The 22,367-nt window shown below is 45.8% G+C and overlaps 2 protein-coding genes across 3 annotated transcripts in view; both read left to right on the forward strand.

The window, feature by feature from the left end:
• The first annotated feature begins 3,297 nt into the window (after positions 1–3,297).
• Positions 3,298–13,797, forward strand: TIRAP (TIR domain containing adaptor protein). 2 transcript variants are annotated; one of them, XM_007539409.3, is made up of 5 exons: positions 3,301–3,566; positions 5,546–5,712; positions 5,897–6,055; positions 8,289–8,873; positions 11,295–13,797. In XM_007539409.3, exons 3-5 carry the CDS (start codon positions 5,989–5,991, stop codon positions 11,312–11,314), a joined length of 672 nt encoding a protein of 223 aa, XP_007539471.2. In that variant the 5' UTR covers positions 3,301–3,566; positions 5,546–5,712; positions 5,897–5,988; the 3' UTR covers positions 11,315–13,797. The 2 variants fall into 2 exon arrangements, with proteins under 2 accessions (XP_060036150.1, XP_007539471.2); XM_060180167.1 differs by lacking the exon at positions 5,897–6,055 and having other exon boundaries at positions 3,298–3,566.
• Positions 13,798–14,913: 1,116 nt separating this feature from the next.
• Positions 14,914–22,367, forward strand: part of DCPS (decapping enzyme, scavenger) — a 57,648-nt gene continuing 50,194 nt past the window's right edge. Inside the window, exons 1-2 of the mRNA XM_007539421.3 lie at positions 14,914–15,140; positions 17,105–17,279. Coding sequence (XP_007539483.1) covers positions 14,940–15,140; positions 17,105–17,279 — 376 coding nt within the window. The 5' untranslated portion in view covers positions 14,914–14,939. The remainder of the gene's footprint in view (positions 15,141–17,104; positions 17,280–22,367) is intronic.

Genomic DNA, 22,367 nt, shown 5'->3' on the forward strand with positions numbered 1-22,367 from the left:
CAGGCACCAAGTCCCAGTGATAACTCTGGAGGCAAAAAAAAAAAAAAAAAAAAAGCTGCAAAAGTGAGTCTTGCTAGGAGAGTGCCTGTTCTGAAAAGCAGATCTGAGTGGCCCAGAAGATGACATAGTGGATAAAGTGCTGAATGCTCAACCATGAGGTCCTGAGTTTGATCCTCAGCGTCTTGTGTGCCAGAGTGATAGCCTGATTTCCACTCGCCCACCCCCCATAACAAATATATTAAAAGAAACAGAGAGGAGCCATGTGGTGATGCACAGGTTAAGCGCACGTTACAATGTGCAAGGACCCAGGTTCAAAACCCTGGTCCCCATCTGCAAGGGGAATACTTTGTGAGTGTTGAAGTAGTGCTGCAGGTGTCTCTGTGTCACCCCCTTCCCTCTCCGTTTCTGGCTGTCTATCCAGTAAATAAATAAAGATAACTTAAGGGTGGGGTATAGCATAATGGTTATGCAAAGAGACTTTCATGCCTGAGGCTCTTAAGACCCACACTGCTATAAGCCAGAGCTGAGCAGTGCTCTGGTTAAAAAAAAAAAAAAAAAAAAAAGGGCAGGCAGAGATAGCATAGTGGTTATGCAAAGAGACACTTGTACCTGAGGCTCCAAAGTCCCAAGTTCAATCCCCTGCACCACCGTAAGCCAGAGCTGAGCAGTGCTCTGGTAAGAAAAAAAAAAAAATTTTAAAAATGAATAGGAAAAGAAACAAGCAGAACTTCAAGGATGGTGGGGGTGATGGTCTCTCCTCTCACTTCTCTTTTTTCTCTCTTTGAAAATAAAATTAAAAACTGGGCCCAGGCAGTGGCTTATTGGTAGAACACATGTGTAAAGCCCCAGGTTTGACCCTTCGCACTGCATTAAAAATAAGAAACACTTTCTGCACTTCCCATATATCCTATCTCATCTACTCCTAACAAGATAGTAGGGAGCAGATAGAATTATATTGATGAAGAAAGTGAGCTCAGACAGGCCAAGTACTTCCCTGAAGTCACACAGCTAGCAAGAGATAAACTATGAATAGCTTATAGAAGCTGCCGTAAATACCTGTTCTACCTGCTCTGTATGGCTTAGTGGTGAGAGAGGGAGATGAGCCATGGGTCTGGATGGGCCTGCATTCCATGGGCAAAGCTTTAGCAGTTCTTCCCAAACTGACATGCCATGGAACACTGCTCAGGAAGATAGCAACCTGTCTTTATACAGAGAAACAAGTTTGGGGAGCACTTCCTGTTCACCGATGGTAAGAACCTGGGCACCACATGGGAGGTACTATAGTAGTAGGGGAAGCTCTGGTGTTGCCATGTCTCTGCCTCTCACTGCATCTGAATGAAAAAGCAGTCTGGCAGCCTGGAAGGTAGCATCGTGGATAAAACAATGGATTCTTGAATATGAAGTCTTGAGTTCAACCTCTGTTACCAGAGTGATGCTCTTGAGTCTTTCCTCAATAAATACATCAAGTTTAAGAGAAAGAAGAAAGAGAGAGAAAGCAGCCTGAGAGTGGTAAACTTGTATGGGAAGTAAGGTCCCAGCTCTGTAAAATGATGATGATGATGATGATAAGGCAGGGAAAATAGCTCTATTGGATAGTGTGCTGCTTTGCGATGTGTGTGCATAGCCCACATTCAAGCTGTACCTTCACAAAAGGAATCTGAGGTTGTGATAGCCTCTATCTATGGAAAGAGAAGAAAATAAATAAATAAAGCAAAATAGCCCAGCCCAGGACACAGCACAGTAAATAAAGCCTTTGGACTCTCAGACATGCCAAGTCCAGTCCTTGACATTACATGTGCCATAGTGATGTACTTTTTCTCTCTTCTCTCATTAAAAAAAAAAAAAAATTAAATTAAATAGTGGCCTGGGAGGTGGCGCAATGAATAAAGCGTTTCTCTCATCGTGTATTAATGACTATGTTTATGTGTATGTTTAAAGTTTGGTAAACAGTAGCTTTAAGGCTAAATTCTTACTAGTCAAAGATAAATGAAAAAGGTTTTCAACGTAATTCTCATAAAGATAAAAATTAACTTACATTTAAAGTCTGAGGTAAAAATTAGTTAACAATCAATATATTTCAACTAAGTTGGTCTAAACAAAAGGTTAAATAGACTTGTTGATATGTAAAACACTACCTTCTCTATTAGAAATGGTAGATCGCACAATGGCTATGCTAATTATTCTCATGCCTGAGGTTTCCTCTCCGGCCCACACCTAGGGTGTGTCTCCATCTTGAATGGGTGTAACAAAAGGTTAAAAGACGTTGTTGATATGTAAAAGTCTCAAATTCCTTCTCTATTAGAAATGTTAGATCGTGCAGTAGATATGCTAATAACAAGTTTTGTTTCATAGTAAGTAAGTTGCAGCCAGCTGCCTTTGGGACCCTAGGCCGTTCCCCGCCTCTCAAGCATGAGGTCCTGAGTTCGATTCCCAGCAGCACACGTACCAGTGATGTCTGATTCTTTCTCTCTTCCACCTTTCTAATAAATAAATAATCTTAAAAATTAAATAGATGACTGGAAAAAATGGTTTGTGGCTCGGGTAGTGGTACTGTGGATAAAGCACTGCACTCTCAAGCATGAGGTCCCAAGTTCAATCCCCAGCAGCACTTGTACCTGAGTGATGTTGACATTTGGTTCTTTCTCTTTCTCCTATCTTTCTCATTAATTAATAAATAAATGAAATATTAAAAGTAAGAAATAGCTTAACTAGTAGAGCATTGAACTCGGATGTCTGAGGTTCCCAGTTGAATCCCCAGCATTGCATGTTCCAGAGTATTCTCTTTCTGTCTCATGTGAAATTCTCTCATATGTAATCAATAAAGTAAATCTTTAAAGATAGTAAATCTGGGTGGTGGCTCACCTAATACAGTGCACGTTACCATGTGCAAGAACCTGGGTTCAAGCCCTGGCTCCCCACCTGGAGGAGGGAAGCTTCAGGAACAGGGAAGCAATGCTGCATTTATTCCTCTCTCCCTACCACCGCTTCCCGTCTCAATTTCTCTGTATCCAAAACGAAATATATACATAATAGATCTTCTAAAAAATAATACAGAAAATTAAATGACTGAAAAGTGAATAAAAAAGGATCAGGTGGAGGGGCCCGGCGGTAGCGAACACATTACAGTGTGCAAGGACGCGGTTTCAAGCACCTGGTCCTCACCTGCAGGGAAAGAAAGAGAGCTTCATGAGTGAAGCAGGGCTGCAGGTGTCTCTCCGCCTCTCTCTCTATCCAGTAATAAAACAAGCAAACAAGGATCAGGTGGATGCCCCACGTAGAGCACAGCGTCCACGTTCCCGGTGGGTCGCGAGGCCGCCAGCGTGAGGCTTAGTGCCCGGAGCTTCCCTCTCCCGGGCCGGGAGACTCCACCGACCGGCTGCCCACGGGGGAGCGTTCGGAGGAGGGGCCGCGGGCTTGGCGCCTCGCCGCTTCCGGGCGCCCGTCGGGCCGGGCCTGCGCGCAGCACTTCCGTCGGCCGGGCGGCTGGCAGCGCGTCGGAGCCCGCGCCTCAGACCAGCGCCCCCAGAAGGCGCCCAGGACGTACCGCGCGCGCCCACCAGGCGCAGGTGAGCGCTCGGGGTCGACCGACGGAAGGAGGGGCGGGGCGGGGCGGGGCTGGGCGGCTGCGGCCGGGGCGCCGCCACGTCTCTCCGCTCCCGTCCTGTCACCTGGCCGCCTCGGCCCCCGGGACGCGGAAGCGGGCAGAGCAGGCCGCCTCCCGGCAAGGCTGCCGCCTGGGCGTCTCCTTGACTTTGGGTGCAAGGCGCTTCCGTCTCGCACTGTAGAGACCGGCTGTTGCTCCAGCCCCTCGCTGTCACTCTCCCTCTCCGCCCTCCGACCGTGTTTCAGAGCGAGCGCGACTGTGTGCGGGGTCGCTGGCCCGTCGAGGCGCCCTGTGTCTCCGCGGCGCGTCTGGGCGGCGCGCGGCTGCCGAGTGCGGGGGCCGCCGGAGAGGCGGCGGCGCGGGGCGGGCGCGGCGGAGGGAAAAGGGGAGCGAGCGGAAGGCCGCTCATCCAGGCTCGGCTTGGACACAACACCCAGCCATCTAAAACGGGTTGATTTTGTTTGTTTGTTTAAGAAATTAAGCTTTCACTAAGACTTTTAAATTTTTATTTTACTTGCTTTAACGAGAGACCAGAGGTCTTCAAGCATGAGTCTTTGTGAATAACCATTATGCTCTCCTCCAGCCCTAAAAAGAGATTTTTAACTGAGATACAATTTGAACTTAGCAAGGTGCAAGAACTCTAGGTATACCTTCCCCAATACTGTCTGTCTCACCCACACACCCTTCCTTCCTGCCTTCCTTCCTCTATTGTAAATGTGGGTTCGAGTGAGTCCCTGATCCCAGAGGGGAAACTTTGTGAATGGTGAAGTAGGCCTGCAGGTGTCTCTGTCTCTCTTCCTCGCTATCTACCCCTGCCTTCCCGATATCTGTCTTAGCCAATAAAAATGAAAATGACCTCAAGAGCAGTGGATTCATAGTGTTGGCAACGAGCCCCAGCGATAACCCTGCAGGCAAAAAAAAAAAAAAAAGAGAGAGAGAGAGAGACTCTCATGCCTGAGGCTCCAAAATAACTAGGTTCACCCCCCACACACATACACACACATTAAACAGATAGAAACAGAAACAAAAAAGGAGAGAAAGAGACATCTGCAGCATTGCTACAATGCTTCCCCCCTTACAGGTGGGGACAGGGAGCTTGAATCCAGGTCCTGGTACCTGGTAATGTGTATGCTCTTCAGGTGCACCACCACTTGGTCCCTGCACGTGTGTGTGTGTGTGTGTGTGTGTGTGTGTGTGTGTGTCCCTCTCCTTTTTTTTTTTTTCTCCTACCAGAGCACTGTTCAGCTTTGTTTTATGGTGGTTCCTGGGACTTTGGAGACTCAGGCATGAAAGTCTCTTCCAATAACCATTATGCTATCTATCCCTACCCTCTTTTTTTCTGTTTTCATATATCTTATTTATTTACTTATTAGAGACATAGATAAGTCAAGAGGGAAGAGAGAGAGGAAAAGAGACAACTGCAGCACTACTGCTTCCCTTTTTAAAAAAATATTTTCCCTTTTGTTGCTCTTGTTTTATTGTTGTAGTTATTGTTGTTATTGATGTCGTTGTAGTTGGATAGGACAGAGAGAAATGGAGAGAGGAGGGGAAGACAGGGAGAGAGAAAGATAGACACCTGCAGACCTGCTTCACCACTTGTGAAGCGACTCTGCTGCAGGTGGGGAGCCGAGGGCTCACACTGGGATCCTTTCAGTGGTCCTTGTGCTTTGTGCCCTGCTGCGCTACTGCCCGGCTCCCCCCCTCTTTTTTTTTTTTTTTTATCAGAGTACTGCTCAGCTGTTTCTATCAAAATAAAAGAAAGAAAAAAGAGGGGGGGAGAAATGAAAGAAAAAGGAAATAGCTGAGCTGAGGACTGAGAGGGGAAAAGGGAGTCAGAGGGAGAGTGTGAGAGAGTGTGTGTGAGTGGATGGAGCTGTTCAGGGGAGGCAGAACTAGAGGAAAAGTCTCCCTGGCTTTCTGACATGTCTTCTCTCTTCACAGCATCTGGATATATGACCATTGGTCCAAACACCAACTGTCTTTCTCTCAGCACCAACACAGCAAGTTCCTCCGAGGAGCTGCCCATTGTCCACCCAGCTCCTAGATGCGCTCCCTGCCTGGTGCTGCTGAGAGCAGCCCCTCTGCTGGTCATGCTGAGCTCATCCTCTGTAAGTCCTGCCACCTGCACAGATCTGGGTTGACCCAGGAGTCAGTGTTCAGCACAGTGTGGGGTGTCCTGGACCCCAGAAGGGAGGGGTGCCCTACAGAAAGACCAGGCATCTGTCAGGCACTGGGAGAGAAAGGTCACCCAGGGCCCCCTCAGTTGTTGTCTTTCTGTCCCCTTCCCTGCAGGATGGCTGTTCCATGGCGTGGAGACTAGGTCCCCTCCCTTCTCCTGCATTTCCAATGCCTGGTTTCATGGGGTTAGTTTTGAGTCCAACACTATGGCATCATCAACCTCCTCTGGAGCTTGTGGCTCTGGGTCCAAGAAGCCTCTGGGCAAGGTGGCTGGTGAGTGGAAGCTAACTCTTGATCCCCTTGTTCCTGGGACCATGGTCCTCAGCATTGCTATTGGAGAGACAGGAGACCTGTGTGGCCCAGACAAGAGAGGAGAGCAAACAGGCTGACATGGTGGTGGTGGGGGGTACCTACCTTAACCTCAGTGCTCACATGCTTTGTGGTGAGTGAGTGAGGAGATAGGCATCAGTGGAACCTGTGTTTCTTACACTCACAGACTTGCCAGGTGTGCAAGCTCATTTTCCTGCCTGGATACCACCGTGCTGGATGCTTACCCTGTGTCTTGTCAGCTAAATTTCTCAGAACCATTCAGGGCAAAGAGTTGCAGAGAGAAAACAAACCAATTGGCTGGGGAGCTAGCACAGCTGTTCATTCAACAGACTTTGAAGCCTGAGACTCAGAGGTCTCAGCTTCAGTCACTGGCACCACCACAGACAGAGCTGAGCACTGTTCTGATTATAACAGCAGCAGCAACAGCAGGTGGAGCAGTGAATAAATTGGAGACTCTCAAGTATGAGGTCTTAAGTTTGATCCCTAGCATTGCACGTGCCAGAGTGATGTTTTGATTCGCTTTCTCTCACTACTTTCATAACAAAAATAAAGTGGTGGTGCACTTGGTTGAGCACACATGCTACCATGTGCAAGGACCCTAGTTCAAGCCCCTGCTCTCTACCTGCAGGAAGGAAGCTTCACAAGTGGTGGAACATTGCTGCAAGTGTCACTTCCCCGTAGTATCTTCTCTTAAAACAAAAAAGAAAGAATTTGCAAAAGAATTGTAAAAACTGGCTTAAAAAATCATTCTCCGTATGTCAGCTTCTACAGTCCTAGATTCAGTCTCTGTACTACCACAAGCCAGAGATGAGCAATGCTCCAGCAACAATAAGTAAATAAATAAATAAAATATTCCAAGAATGTGGTTGGGGGAGGGGTGTGTACCCTCAAGCATGAGATCCTGAGTTTAATCACAGAATGAATGAGGTTCTCCCTCTCTCATAAATCAGAGGACCACTCAACTCTGACGTAACAGCGCTGGGCCCTCAGGCATGACCGTCCTAAACTCTAAGACTATGCTATCTTCTTGGCCCCAAGTCTCCACTTCCTTGCCTGTATGACTTAATTTCACTTTTTGAAGATAAGAGTGTGCAGTATCTGACTCCAGACAGGTTTCCTCCTCCCCCCCCCCCCTTTTTTTAACCAAGGCACTGATCAACTCTGGCTTATGGTGCTGGTGATTGAACCTGGGACCTTGGAGCCTTAGGTATGAGAGTCTTTTGCATAACCATTATGCTATCTACTCCCACCCTTCAAGGCTGGTTTCAACTCAGCTTGTCCAGTTTTTTTTTCTTTTTTCTGCTTTTATTTATTTATTAATGAGAAAAGGAAGGAGAACCAGAACAGAGCATCACTTAGGTACATGTGCTGCCAGGGATTGAACTCAGGATTTCATGCCTGAGAGCTTCACATTAAAAAAAGAAAATGAGAGAGAGACAGGGTGGGAGGGATTGCTTAGTTCTGGTTTATGGTAGTGGCTGAGGACTGAACCTAGTAGGACTTCGACTTCGGAGCATAAAAGGCTTTTTTCATAATCATCATGCTTCTATCCTCCGCCCCCCGCACCCCCAATGGTAGTACAGGGGACTAAATCTAGGGCTGCAGAAGCTCAGACATGTGGAGAATGATTTTTAAAAGGTAATTTTTACAATTTTTAAAATTATTTTAAAGAGAAAATATTCTTTTTTATGTAATTATTATAAGGTGGTGCTGGGGATTGAACCTGAGACCTTGGAGCCTTGGGTATGAGTCTTTTGGGGGGTGGGGGTGGGCATCACTGGGGCTTCATTACTCTGGGATGACTTTTTCAGACAGAGGCAGAGAGACAGAGTGAAGGAGAGCACTGATGCTTCCTCCAATGCAGTGGAAACCAGGCTCTAAACTGGGTCTCACTCATGGCAAAGCAGCGCACTATCCAAGCAAGCTGTATTGCCACCCCTGAAAGTCTTTTTGCATAGCCTTTATGATATCTCCCCAGCCCTTCCTGAATCTTTTAAAGATAGTGGAGACTTAGGCCCTGAAGGATACACCTAAACAGCAGAGTGGTGGGTCTATAGACTAAGCAACAAGGGGTGCTTGCTGGTCAGGGGTCCTGGAAACAGGGCTGTAGCAGGCCCACCATTGGCCCCCTTGCAGGCAGAACTCTGGAGCTGAGCTGAGACTTCTTCCCTTACAGAGTGGTTCAGGCAAGCCCTGTCCAAGAAGCCCAAGATGCCCATCTCCTCTGACAGCCCCCCCAGTGCTGCACCCCAGCCCAGCTCCCAGGACAGCACCTCGTCCGCGGGGCTTAGCTCTGCCTCCATGTCCTCCACCTCACCACCTACCCCAGAAACCCCCAGCACCAGCAGTGGCCGCTGGAGCAAGGACTACGACGTGTGCGTGTGCCACAGTGAGGAGGACCTGGTGGCCGCACAGGAGCTGGTGGCCTACTTGGAGGGCAGCACTGCCAGCCTGCGCTGCTTCTTGCAGCTCCGTGATGCCACGCCAGGCGGTGCCATCGTGTCTGAGCTGTGCCAGGCACTGAGCAGCAGCCACTGCCGTGTGCTGCTCATCACCCCTGGCTTCTTGCGGGACCCCTGGTGCAAGTACCAGATGCTGCAGGCGCTGACCGAGGCCCCGGGTGCTGAGGGCTGCACCATCCCACTTCTGTCCGGGCTACCCAGAGCTGCCTGCCCTGCCGAGCTCCGGTTCATGTACTTCGTGGATGCCAGCCGGGGCCCCGACAGAGGCTTTCACCAAGTCAAGGAGGCCATCCTGCGCTGTAAGCTGGGGGGGTGGGGGGGGGAGATGGGACTCTGCCACTGCATCTGAGCTACTCTGGCTTTTAAAGTGCATTTTAAACATTTTATTTGTTTTTATTTATTTACTTAATTATTTTGAGCAGCAAACTGTATGTAGATATTCTTTTTTTTTTTAACCAGAGCTCTACTCAGCTCTGGTTTATAGTAGGGCGGGGGATTGAACCTGGGGCTTGGAGCCTCAGGCATGAGAGTCTCCTGGCATAACCATTATGCTATCTCCTCCTGAATTATTGCTTTCTTTTTTTTAACATATATTTTTTATTTTATTTGTTTTGGATAGAGATTTAAAAAAATGAGAAGGGAGAGATGAGAGGCAGAGAAAATGAGAGACACCTATAGCACTGCTTCACCACTTGTAGAGGTTCCCCCCTGCAAGTGGGGGCCAGAGGCTTGAACCAAGTTCCTTGTGCAGTGCTTTTTTTTTCCATTAATTTATTTACTTATGGGATAGAGACAGAGATAAATCAAGAGTAAAGGGGGAGATACAGAGGGAGAGAGACCTACAGCATTGCTTTACCTCTTATAAAGCTTCCCCCCTGCATGTGGGGACTGGGAGCTTGGACCGAAGTCCTTGCACATTGTAACATGCCTGGGTTTTCTTCTCTGTCTGGGTGAACTGAGGACAACAATGTACCCCTAAGTAAGTGCATGCACTCAAGTTTCCCAAACAAGGCCTGCTGTATGTAATGGCTTCCTGGCAGCAGAACCTAGTACAGAGTCAGCCTCTAACAGTTATCATTACTATCACTATCAGTATTAATAATATTAGGGTTCCTTCCATGCAGGCAAGGTGAGATGCTCATCCAAGTGTGGGACAATAGCAGGAGGGACACTTGGGTCATCAAGGCAAAATGGTGCACAGTCAAAGGAAAGAAATGTCTAGAAATTTATAGGGAGGGCATTTTATTACAGTGGATTTGGAAGTAGTAAAATAGGTAAAAAGAAGTGGGGGAGGGGAGTCAGGCGGTAGCGTAGCGGATTAAGCGCACGTGGTGCGAAGCACAAGAACCAGCACTAAGTATCCTGGTTTGAGCCCCCGGCTCCCCACCTGAGGGGAGGCGCTTCACAATCGTTGAAGCAGGTCTGCAGGTGTCTTGTCTTTCTCTCCCCTCTCTGTCTTCCCCTCCTCTCTCCATTTCTCTCTTTCCTATCTAACAATAAGGACATCAATAACTACAACAGTAAAACAAGGGCAACAAAAGGGAATAATGAAAAAAAAAATTGGGGGAGATAGCATAATTGTTATGCAAAAAGACTCTCATGCCTGAGGTTTGGAGATCCCAGGTTTAATTCCTATCATCATAATAAGCCAGAGCTGAGCAGTGGTTAAAAAAGTAAACCAAGAGGCCAGGCGGTGGTGCACCTGGTTAGCTCTCACATTACAGTGCACAAGGACTCAGGTTCAAGCCCCTGGTCCCCATCTGTGGGTGGGAAAGCTTTACAAGTGGTGAAGCAGGGCTGTAGGTGTCTCTCTGTCTCTTTCCCTCTTTATCTCTCTCTCCGCTCTCAATTTATTTGTCTTTATCCAATAATAAATAAATAATTAAAATGTTAAGAAAATATTAAAACAAATAAATAGGGGGCAGGCAGTGGTGCACCTGGTTGAGCACATGTTATAATACACAAAGACTCAGGTTTGAGCCTATGGTCCTGGCTTTTAGGAAGGAAGTTTCACAAGCGGTAGTGCTTCAGATGTCTCTGGGTCTCTCCCCCCACTTCTTTCTGTCTCTCTCTCTTTTAAATTTTAATTATTTATTATTGGATAGAGACAGAGAGAAATTGAGAGATTGAGAGGGGAAGGGGAGATAGAGAAGGAGAGACAGACACCTGCAACCCTGTTTCACCATTTGTGAATCTTTCCCCCTGCAGGTGGGGACTAGGGACTTGAACCTGGGTCCTTGCTCACTATAGTGTGTGCACTTAACCAGATGCACCACCACCTGGCTCCTCTCTGTCTCTGTCCAATAAATAAAGAAAGAAAAGAAAAAATCTCCTTAAAAAAAAAAAAGAGGGAGTCGGGCTGTAGCGCAGCGGGTTAAGCGCAGGTGGCGCAAAGCACAAGGACCGGCATAAGGATCCCGGTTCGAACCCTGGCTCCCCACCTGCAGGTGAGTTGCTTCACAGGTGGTGAAGCAGGTCTGCAGGTGTCTATCTTTCTCTCCTCTTCTCTGTCTTCCCCTCCTCTCTCCATTTCTCTCTGTCCTATCTAACAACGACGACATCAATAACTACAACAATAAAAACAAGGTCAACAAAAGGGAAAATAAATAAATAAATGTTAAAAAACAAACAAACAAAAAAAAGAGTAGGAGGTTGTTGGGGAAAACAGATGCCAGGATCTGGGGACGGTGACAAGCTTGTGACTCTTTGGTTTCTTTCAGATCTGCAGACACTCAGTTGACACCTCCTATACCACAAGAGGCAGAGATTTGGAGCTACTCTGGGGATGAAATCAGAGGGCCTGGGATCCCAGCACATGCGACAGGACCAGAGTTTGCAGCACTACGGATGTGACCTAGGGGTCAGATGGCCCATTGGGCTTCCACCACTTGGCTCTCCAGGAAAATGATGGGAAGTCAGGGACTACCCCCAGAAGGCCATGGGGAGTAAGGGAACTCCCCCAGGAAGGCATTGAGGAAGCTGGGGATGCCCCCAGAATGGCGGGGGTAGGGGAGTCAGAAATTTGGATGGGCTGGCACCAATAAGATCACCACTGCTGGGCGAAGGGTAGATATGCAAACAGATTCTCATGCCTGAGGCTCCAAAGTCCCAGGTTCAGTCCCCCGCACCACCATAAGCCAGAGTTGAACAGTGCTCTGGTTAAAAAAAAGAAGAAGAAAAGAAGATCACCACTGTTTTCCCTCCTGCGTAAGTGAAGATGCAGTTGGAGTGGCCACTGGTGAAGACATTTTCCCCCTGAAGTAGGGACTAACTGGATGAATGAACTAGAATTGTAGGCTGCCTGGAGAAAACCCTGGAACTAGAGGACAGGACAAAGCAACAGGTACTTCACACTCACACTACTGCCACTCACTTTCCGGTGACATGACTCCCTGCTAGCAGCTATATAAAAGACGTGTTCAGCACTATTTGATGTTTACTGCATGCAAGCCACAAATCACTAACGGCTCAAGCCTGGAAACCATTTGAACAGAGAGGAGCGAGTAGGAGCAGGTGTGGATGATGAGCTGCTCTGTTCAGCTCCTTTACTCAGGACCACAGGTGAGGACCTCAGGGGGGTTCTGACTGGAACTCATTTCTCCTACAGAAGTTTGAGAAAGTTCAGCATCTTTTTTCCTGTCAAATGACTGCCTGTGGGACAGGTAACGTTTCATTCATTTGTTCTCAAGTGTGAACCAAAATGAATTTCTTACTCTCCCCAACAAGTCCTTTTGTGCCTCTTTTCTTCTCTCACTTCCCCCTACTAAGTTGCCTCCTTTATTATAAAGACGAATTATTCCACTCATTTGCATCATCACCTAAACATATTGAAGCAAATTCCAGGCACAATTATTACTATGGTTCAGTTTTTATTTGGAGAAAGAGCAAGTTCCACTTAAACAAGGCTCCACCATCCATGCAGTTCATTTGGTGCTACCCACAGTGCTCCCATGTGGTATCAAGAATGAGTAGACTGCTTTTCTGTGGTCTTATTAAGGAAATCCTTCCCTACTATTATATTTTCCTCAAGAAGTATTTTTTAATATTTAGGTATTTAATCCACCTGGGTGTTTCATTTTGAATCTGTTGTTGCTCTTTATTTGTAAGTCAAAGATTCATTCCTCACCTCATCTTAACTATTTCATCCTTCCCAGCTACAGACTGTCAACACTAGTGATACCACCAGTTTTCTGGTGGTATTTAGGCTCTCCAGTTTTCTCATCTCTGTGTTTGTGTACCCCTGTCAGTGGTACACTGGCTTTATTACTTTAGTTTGTGATAAACCTTGAATTTATAGGTCAGTCCTCCCAACTCATCCTCTTTGTAAAATTATTTTAGATACAGAGAGAAATTTAGAGGGAAGAGGGCAGATAGAGAATGAGAGAGACCCACAGCAAACTTTCACCACTCATGAAGCTTCCCTTCCCTCTGCAGGTGGGGACTGGGGGCTTGAGCCTGGGTCCTTCACACTAAAATGTTTGCACTCAACCTTCTGTGCCACTACCCAGCCCTGTCTCCCCAAACCCTTTTTCTTTTTTTTTTCAAACCCCTTTCTTATTCATCAAAATAATTTTTTAAAAATATTTTATTTATTTATTAGCAAGAAAGATAGGAGAGAGAAAGAACCAGACATCACTCTGGTACATGTGCTGCCAGGGACTGAACTCAGGACTTCATGCTTGAGAGTCTAGTGCCTTAGCCACTGCACCACCTCCCAAACCACAATAATTATTGTTATTTTTTTATTTTTTACCAGAGCACTGTCCAGGTCTGGTTTATGGTGTTACAGAGGATTGAACCTGAGACTCTGGAGCCTCAGGCATGAGAGTTTCTTTGCATAACCATTATGCTATCTACCACCACCCATCAAAATCATTTTAACTTCTCTTGTTTCTTTACTTTTGTTTTCATTTCTTTTTCTTTTGTGTTGGGAACCAAACCTAGGACTTCATGCATGTGAAGCATGCATCTTACACTGAGCTACATCCTTTTCCCCTTTGTTCCTGCCCACTTTCACCTAAATTCTTTTCTCAGTTTGTCAAGTTTCAGGGAAATGCCTGATAAGTATTTTTTTTTTATTAAAGTATTGTTGGACTGGCATTGAGTGGAGGGGCCAAGCAGTAGTGCACCTTGTTGAGAGTTGAAAAATTAATTTAAGAAGAAAGTTATATTTCATATATTTGTCTTTAATTGTAATCCAATAAAACTTTATAAATCTCTCCATTGGACAGTCACAACTTTTTTTAATCTATGAAAGGAGAGGTGGAGAGAGAAAGAACCATATTAACAGAAAGAACCATATTATTACTATGGCACATGCAGTATTAGGTATCAAATTTGGGATGCTATGCTTGAAAATCCAACACTTAATTTGCTCACCATATCCTGGGCCTCACCAGTCACATCATTTATTAATTTATTCCTTAACACTTCATATTTTATGTTTGCTGTAAAAGGTATTTAAAAATCTCATTTTGTATCTACTGCTGATAGAAAGGATTGCAGTTTATTTTGCATATTGCTCTAATATAGGCACCCTACAGAATTTATTCTATAAGACTACATTTTGCTGGGTTCCCATAAAGACAGACATACTGCGCAGGTGGCGCAAAGCACAAGGACCGGCCTAAGGATCCCGGTTCGAACCCCGGCTCCCCATATGCAGGGGAGTCGCTTCACAAGTTGTGAAGCAGGTCTGCAGGTGTCTTTCTCTCCCCCTGTTTTCCCCTCCTTTCTCCATTTCTCTTTGTCCTACCCAACAACGACATCAATTACAACAACAAGAACAATAACCAACAGCAAGGGCAACAAAAGGGAAATTTAAAAAAAGAAAAGAGAGAGACTATCATGCCTGAGGCTATGAGCTGGTCCTTCAGCTTTGAGTCACATGCACGTAATTCACTGCGCTACCTCCCGACTCCCCAGAAACATTTCTTACAAACTGGCTGAGCAACATCTGTATAACTGATTTAAACGTCTGTTCTAGGGCCAGGGAGACAAGAGTAATGGTTATGCAAACAACTTCCATGCTTTAGGCTCTGAGGTTCCAAGCTCAATCCCCATCACTACCATAAAGTCTATTTTAAAAGTGCCAAATACTCAGACTTCACCTCTCCACTGCAGCATCTCTACCCTGCTTAGGGAAACGCTACCTTCCCTACATTCGGCACCAGCCTCTCCCAAGGACCCACAGTGTTACAGCAGAAAACTTGACTGAAGTTTCTTATTCTGGAATTTCCCAGGGGACATAGCATGTGCCGGCTTCCACGAGGGGCACGTTGGGAGTTGTAGTCCCCATCCCACAGCAGACAGCGGGTGGGGGCGGGGCCAGCGTTTGCGCATGCGCAGATATCCGGTCGAACAGCATGGCGGACGTCGTGCCTCAACCCAGCAAGAGAAAGCGCGAATTGGACGCTGAGGAGGCAGAAACCCTCAGAAAAGAGGAACAGGAAGCCAGCGTGGGGAACGGGACTTCTATCCCAGTCCGGTTACCCTTCTCCGGCTTTAGAGTGAAAAAAGTGCTGAGGGAATCCGCGCGGGACAAGACCATTTTCCTACACGGAAAGGTACCTTTAGCACCTCTGGGGCGGCTATGCGGCCGGGAGCGAGCCAATCAGCTCCTCGGGCGGGCGCTCCGCCGGGAGATACCAACCTGCTGTCCCGGGGCGGGGGGAAGAGCAAAGGAGGCCGGATTCCTCAGAGAATTATGGAAGTTTACACACACAGGGCTAATTTTCCTATCCTCTCCCCCGCCCTGACTAAGAATAGCTAACATTGTAGGATGCCTTGCAGATTAAAAGCAGCGTGTTAAACCCTCCCAGGCATTCTTTTACTCATTCAACCTCTAAAGGTGCTGGAAACCCATAAATGAACTGTCTTGCTCATTCGTGCCTCCAGGCTGTGACTTACAGACCAGAGGAGGCGTCACCCCCTAATCGAACTGGACTTAAACCCTAACAGAGTTTATGTAATAAATTGTAATTAAAGGGCTGGGGGGGCAGCATAATGATTATTCAAACAACTTTTATGCCTGAGGCTCCAAGGTCCCTGGTTCTGTCCCTAACATCAACATAAACCAGAGCTGTGCATTAAAAATGTTGATTCACTTTGCAGTTTATTAAATTGTAATTCAGTTCCACTGATAGGCCAACACTGAGCTCGGCACCCATCTTCAGGCATATCTTCTGGTATATTCAGTTAAAACTGTTTTAACTGCAACTTGCAACACCACACTCCCTAGCAGGGACCGAGAGACTGGAGACCATCCTAGGAGCTAGTGAGGAGGCCTAGCCTCTCGCAGGCATTAGGATTCCCTAGAACACCCCCCCAAAAAAAAAAAAAACTTGGGGAGAGTGGCCTGGAAAGTGACAAAGTGGATTAAGCAGTTGACCATTCAGTCTGAGGTTCTGAGTTCAGTATCTGGCATCACATGTGTCAGAGTGATGCTCGCTGGTTCTCCTTCCTCCTCTGTCTCTCATCAGTCAGTCAGTCAGTCAGTCAGTCTTCGAGAATCTGGGTGACTTAGACCTAAATGGCCATACCTGCATCTCTTCTTCTTTTTTTATTGCTAATAGGGTAATTGCCACTGACACAACAAATTCACAGCTCTCGGTGGCCACCATTTTCCTTTTTTTTTTTTTTTTTTCTGAGAGGGGAGAGAGACAGACAGACAGACAGACAGACCTGTTTCTGTTTGTGAAGTGTTGTCCCTGTAGGTGGGATGTAGGAGCTCAAGCCTGGGTCCTAGCACTCAGCCAGGTGCACCTATGCCTAGTGTGCCGCCCCCCCCATCCCTTGTTCTTTACAAGATTGTGTGTCTGGTTCTCCCAAGCTCTCCCTCCCCCCAGTCTTCAGTCTGCAGCACCTGCTAGAGATTGGTTATAGGAACTTCCAGACTAGGAGTTAGCTGGGATAACTAGATTCTTGTTCAGTTCTATTTCACCCTGTGACTTTGGGTAAGTCAGTTAAACTCTTTACAACTCAGTTTCTTGTATTTGCCTTTTTTTTTTTTTTTTTTTTAATCAGCACTGCTCAGCTCTGGCTTATGGTGGTGTGGGGGATTGAACCTGGGGCTTTGGAGGCTCAGGCATGAGAGTCTCTTTGCATACCCACTATGCTATCAATGCTGCCCCCCTCTTTTTTTTGTTTTTTTAAGACCAGAGCAGTGCTCAATTCTGGTTTATGATGGTGTAGGAGATTAAACCTGGAACTTTGGAGCCTCAGGCTTGAGAGCCTTTTTGCATAACCATTATATTGTTTTCACTGCACATCTGTAGAATGGGGAGAAATTGACAGGCTTTGTGAGCTTGAAACAAGATAGTTGAGAAGTTGAGAAGCTTTATATCTTTTAGGAGAAAATGTGAAGGGACTTGGACTAATGAGATACCATCTCTGGGAGAAAAAACCCAAGTCCTATTGGATAGATCTCCCCAGAGGAAGACTACAGAGGCCACAGGAGCTTCTGTCTTTGTTCTGCAGGTGTCTCCTGCTTTTCTGCCTCTAGACCCATTCATGGTGTCTCTCCCCACAGGTAAATGAGGCTTCTGGGGATGGGGATGGAGAGGATGCCATTGTGATCCTGGAGAAGACGCCATTTCAGGTGGAACAGGTGGCCCAGCTCCTGACAGGCAGCCCGGAACTCCAGTTGCAGTTCTCCAATGACATCTACAGCACCTATCACCTCTTCCCACCAAGGCAACTGAGTGGTGAGCAAGTAATGGCAGAGGTGGAAAGACAGGGATTATGGTGATCTTTCTCTGATTTGCATGCTCTGATGCAGTAATTTTCAGTGGGGTACGAAGGAGACTTTGCTACTCCAGAAGACATTTGGTAATCTCTGATGACATTCTTGCTTGCTAAATTGGGGAGGTAGGGCTACTGCTGGTAGTTAAAGAATAGAGGCTAAGGGTGCTAAGCATTGTGCAAAATATACTGTATCTCCCCACTCCCCAACAAAAAAATGCCAGGGATGCCAAGACTGATAAATCTTTTCCCCTTCCTTCCTTCCTTCCTTCCTTCCCTCCTTCCTTCCCTCCTTCCTTCCCTCCTTCCTTCCCTCCTTCTTTCCATTAAAGCACTGGTCACTGGGACTTTGGAGCCTAAGGAACGAGAGTCTTTTTGCATAACTATTATGCTACCTACCCTCTATCCCATTTCTTTTTTCTTTTCTTTTCTTTTCTTTTCTTCTTTTTTGTTTTTGTTTTTGTTTATTGCCACCAGGATTATCACTGGGGCTTGGTGCTTGCATGACAAATATACTTCTCCTGATGGACAGTTTTTCTTTTTTATTCTTAATTTTTTATTTTATTTCACAAGACAAAAATTGAGTGTGTTGAGTGAGAAGTGAAGATAGAGAGGGAAAGAGGTCGCGCGGTAGTGCAGTGGGTTAAGCACACGTGCCATGAAGCGCATAGGACTGGTGTAAGGATCCTGGTTTGAACCCCCTGCTCCCCACCTGCAATGGGGTCATTTCACAGGCAGTGAAGCAGGTCTGCAGGTGTCTTTCTCTCCCCCTCTCTACCTTCCCCATCTCTCTCCATTTCTCTGTCCTACCCAGCAATAACAACAACTATAACAACAATAACAACAACAAGGGCAACAAAAATGGAAAAAATTGGCCTGTAGGAGCAGTGGATTCATAGTACAGGCACTGAGCCCCAGTGATAACCCTGGAGGCAAAAAAGAAAAAAAAAAAAGGGAGGGGAAGAGAAAGAGAGACACCCACAGCACTGCTTCACTGCTCATGAAGCTTCTTCCCATACAAGTGGGGGTTGGGGGTCTTGACCCTAAGTCCTTGCATATGATAGATAACCTGTGCGCTCAACTAGGTGTGCCACTACCTGGCCCCAATACAGTGCTTTTTTTTTTTTTTTTAAATTTATTTATTTATTCCTTTTTGTTGTCCTTGTTGTTTTATTGTTGTATTTATTATTGTTGTTGTTATTGATGTCATCATTGTTGGATAGGACAGAGAGAAAGGGAGAGAGGACAGGAAGACAGAGAGGGGGAGAGAAAGACAGACACCTGCAGACTTGCTTCACTGCTTGTGAAGCGACTCCCCTGCAGGTGGGGAGCCGGGGGCTCGAACCGGGATTCTTACACTGGTCCTTGCGCTTTGTGCCACCTGCGCCTGACTCGCTGCGCTACTGCCCGTCTCCCAATACAGTGCTTTTCAAAGGAATATGATTCACAATCTAGAACAGTTTAATTTAACTAATTGAATAATAATAATTATCATACTTACTAATTCCATACTATTGTGCTGACCACCATACTAAATATCCTACATGTATGATCATAATTGATTTTCAGAATGGTCCAGTGGTGTTTGGAACTCGCTTATGAGGAAACTGAAGTTGCTGAGTGCCACAAACATCAATGACTTCCTGAGAGAACTCACATTCTAGTTGGGCTTCTTCTAGATGTGATTGATGGGGAGGAATTTAAGAAGGAGAGATGTGAGGGGGAATTTAAAGACAGAGCTTAATATATATATTAATTTATATATATATAAATTATATATTAATTTATATATATATATATTAATGAGAGCAAGGGAGAGAAGCAGAGAACTAGAGCATCATTTTGGAACTTGCAGTGTCTGGGATTGAACTCAGGACCTCATGCTTCCAAGTTGGGTGCTCTATCTACTATACTGCCTTCTGGGTCACTCAAGATTTGTTTTTTTTAATTTATTTTTTTTCCCTTTTGTTGCCCTTGTTTTATTGTTGTAGTTATTATTGTTATTGTTGTTGTTGGATAGGACAGAGAGAAATGGAGAGAGGAGGGGAAGACAGAGAGGGGGAGAGAAAGATAGACACCTGCAGACCTGCTTCACTGCCTGTGAAGTGACTCCCCTGCAGGTGGGGAGCCGGGGTTCGAATCGGGATCCTTATGCCGGTCTTTGTGCTTTGCGCCACCTGTGCTTAGCCCGCTGTACTCAAGATTTGTTTTTGATTGCAAGTATTTATGTTATGTTGAAAACTATGTCTAATGTGAATTTATTAGTAGGCGGTGTTGTTGGAAATATAAAGGAAACTGGTTCACCTTGAAGATTCCTCTTAGCCAGGAAACTCTGGGATTTGTTTTATAACCTATGACTCTTGTAATATCTTCCTGTCTTTTAACTTCTTTTCTGATGCTTAACAAGTTAGGCTCTATGGGTATCCTGGCATAATCCTTTGGATAGATTTAGTGTTTTCTGTACCGGAAGAAAGGGCACTATTGTTGTCATGAGCATTCGATGTGAGACAAAGAAACCTTTTGCAACCAAAAGCAACAGAGCCTGGTCTTCCATGGAAGGAAGACCAGATTGGCTGGTACAAGTTGATGCCAATGGATACTTGCATACTTTTTTAGGCATTGACTTTTTTTTTTTTTTTTTTTCCTCCAGGGTTATTGCTGGGCTCGGTGCCTGCACCATGAATCCACCGCTCCTGGAGGCCATTTTTCCCCCTTTTTTGTTGCCCTAGTTGTTGCAGCCTCATAGTGGTTATTATTGCCATTGTTGACGTTGCTTTGTTGTTGGATAGGACAGAGAGAAATGGAGAGAGGAGGGGAAGACAGAGAGGGGGAGAGAAAGATAGACACCTGCAGACCTGCTTCACCGCCTGTGAAGCGACTCCCCTGCAGGTGGGGAGCCGGGGGCTCGAACCGGGATCCTTACGCCGGTCCCTGCGCTTTGCGCCACGTGCGCTTAACCCACTGCGCCACCGCCCGACTCCCAGGCATTGACTTTTAAGCTAATACATCCCTCAACTTATAATGGCAGAAGCATGACAGGAGGCTCTGTAGCCAAGCACCACTTGATTCACCTCCAAACCACAAGCTTGGGGTCATTGTTCTGCTGCCATCTCTTACCCTCACCTTTCTCAGTCCTTCTATTTACCCTACCTACCTTCAGCAAAACTTCACAAGGTCCTAACTTGTAGCAGTGCATGCCTTTCCTTGCTGTTTGGGTTTTTTTTTTTTTTTTTTTTTAAATGAAATCCTGTACCTTTTCTAAAATTTAATTGAATTTTTAGAGAGAGAAAGAAAGACAAAGAGCAGAGCACTGCTCAGCTCTGGCTTATGGTCATGTTGGGGACTGAACCTGGAACCTTGGAGCCTCAGGCATGAAAGTCTTTTTTTTTTTTTTTAATTTTTTTTATCTTTATTTGCTGGATAGAGACAGTCAGAAATTGAGAGGGAAGGTGGTGATAGAGAGGGAGAGAGAGGCAGACACCTGCAGCACTGCTTCACCACTTGTGAAGCTTTCCCCCCTGCAGGTGGGGGCCAGGGGCTCAAACCTGGGTCCTTGCGCACTGTAACATGTGCGCTCAAACAGGTGCGCCACCCTGGCTCCTGAAAGTCTTTTGTATAATCATTATGCTATCTCCCCAGCCTGTCATTTGATTTTTTTCCCCTCCAATATTTCTGATACTGCACATAAGAGATAGTCATCATTCTCCTATTTTGATAAATTTTATTTTTATTTATTATTTATTATTTTATAGTACAGAGAGAAATTGAGAGGGAACGTGGGGGTAGAGAGGGAGAGAGAAAGAGAGACACCTGCAGCTTTGCTTCACCACTAGAGGCTCAAACCTTGGTCCTTGAGCATGGTAATGAGTGGTTAATTGAGTATGACACCACCTAGCCTGATTTAATTAATTAATTAATTAATTTATTTGTAGTCTTTTTATTACTAGATATTGACTGTGTGTGAATGGAGCATGATGTATGTGCTCCTGGAGCATTATGGTGGAGGAGGATCTTGGTGTGTGTGTGTGGGGGGGTGAGTGTCATGTAGAAAACTGAGAAATGTTACACATGTACCAATCATTTTATTTACTGTTTACTGTAAACCATTATTTCCCCCACTAAATTAAAAAAAAAAAGAGGGAGTCAGGTGGTAGCGCAGCGGGTTAAGTGCCGGTGGTGCAAAGTGCAAGGACTGTCAGAAGGATCCTGGTTCGAGCCCCTGGCTTCCCACCTGCAGGGGAGTCACTTAACAATCTGTGAAGCAGGTCTGTAGGTATCTATCTTTCTCTCCCCCTCTCTGTCTTTCCCTCCTCTCTCCATTTCTGTCTGTCCTATCCAACAGCGAAGACATCAGTAACAACAAGAATATTAACTACAACAATAAAACAACAAGGGCAACAAAAGGGAATAAATAAATATTAAAAAAAAAAAGCCACATTTTCTTTTCCCAGCAACCTTGACCCACATTGGGTTTATTTTTTTCCTGCGCCAAGAATTTCACTGCCACAAGGGGGTGCTATTGCCGAAGTATTCCTGCAGCAACTCCCTTTTGGCTCTTGGCCAGACTTTGATGCCCTGCCTCTCCAGACTCTACCACTTGAAGTCACCAACTCCTGTTTTGTTTTGTTTTGTTTTTTCTCCATCCAGCCAGCCATCCATCTATCCATCCTTTCTCCCTTCTTTCCTCCCTCCCTTCCTTCCTCTTTCTTTCTTACTTTTTGTATTTTAAGATTTATTTTCTTATTTATTGATTATTTCCTTTTTTGTTACCCTTGTTTATTGTTATAGTTATTATCATTGTTTTTATTGATGTCATTGTTGTTGGATAGGACAGAGAGAAATGGAGAGAGGAGGGGAAGACAGAGAGGGAGAGAAAGACACCTTCAGACTTACTTCACCGCTTTTGAAGCGACTCCCCTGCAGGTAGGGAACTGGGGCTCAAACCGGGATCCTTCTGACAGTTCTTGCACTTTGCACCACCTGCACTTAGCCCACTGTGCTACCACCTGACTCCAAGATTTCTTTTCTTTCTTTTTTTAAAAAAAGAATTT

Source organism: Erinaceus europaeus, chromosome 20 (genome assembly GCF_950295315.1).
Source record: "Erinaceus europaeus chromosome 20, mEriEur2.1, whole genome shotgun sequence".
In the NCBI taxonomy this organism is placed as follows: Eukaryota; Metazoa; Chordata; class Mammalia; order Eulipotyphla; family Erinaceidae; genus Erinaceus; species Erinaceus europaeus.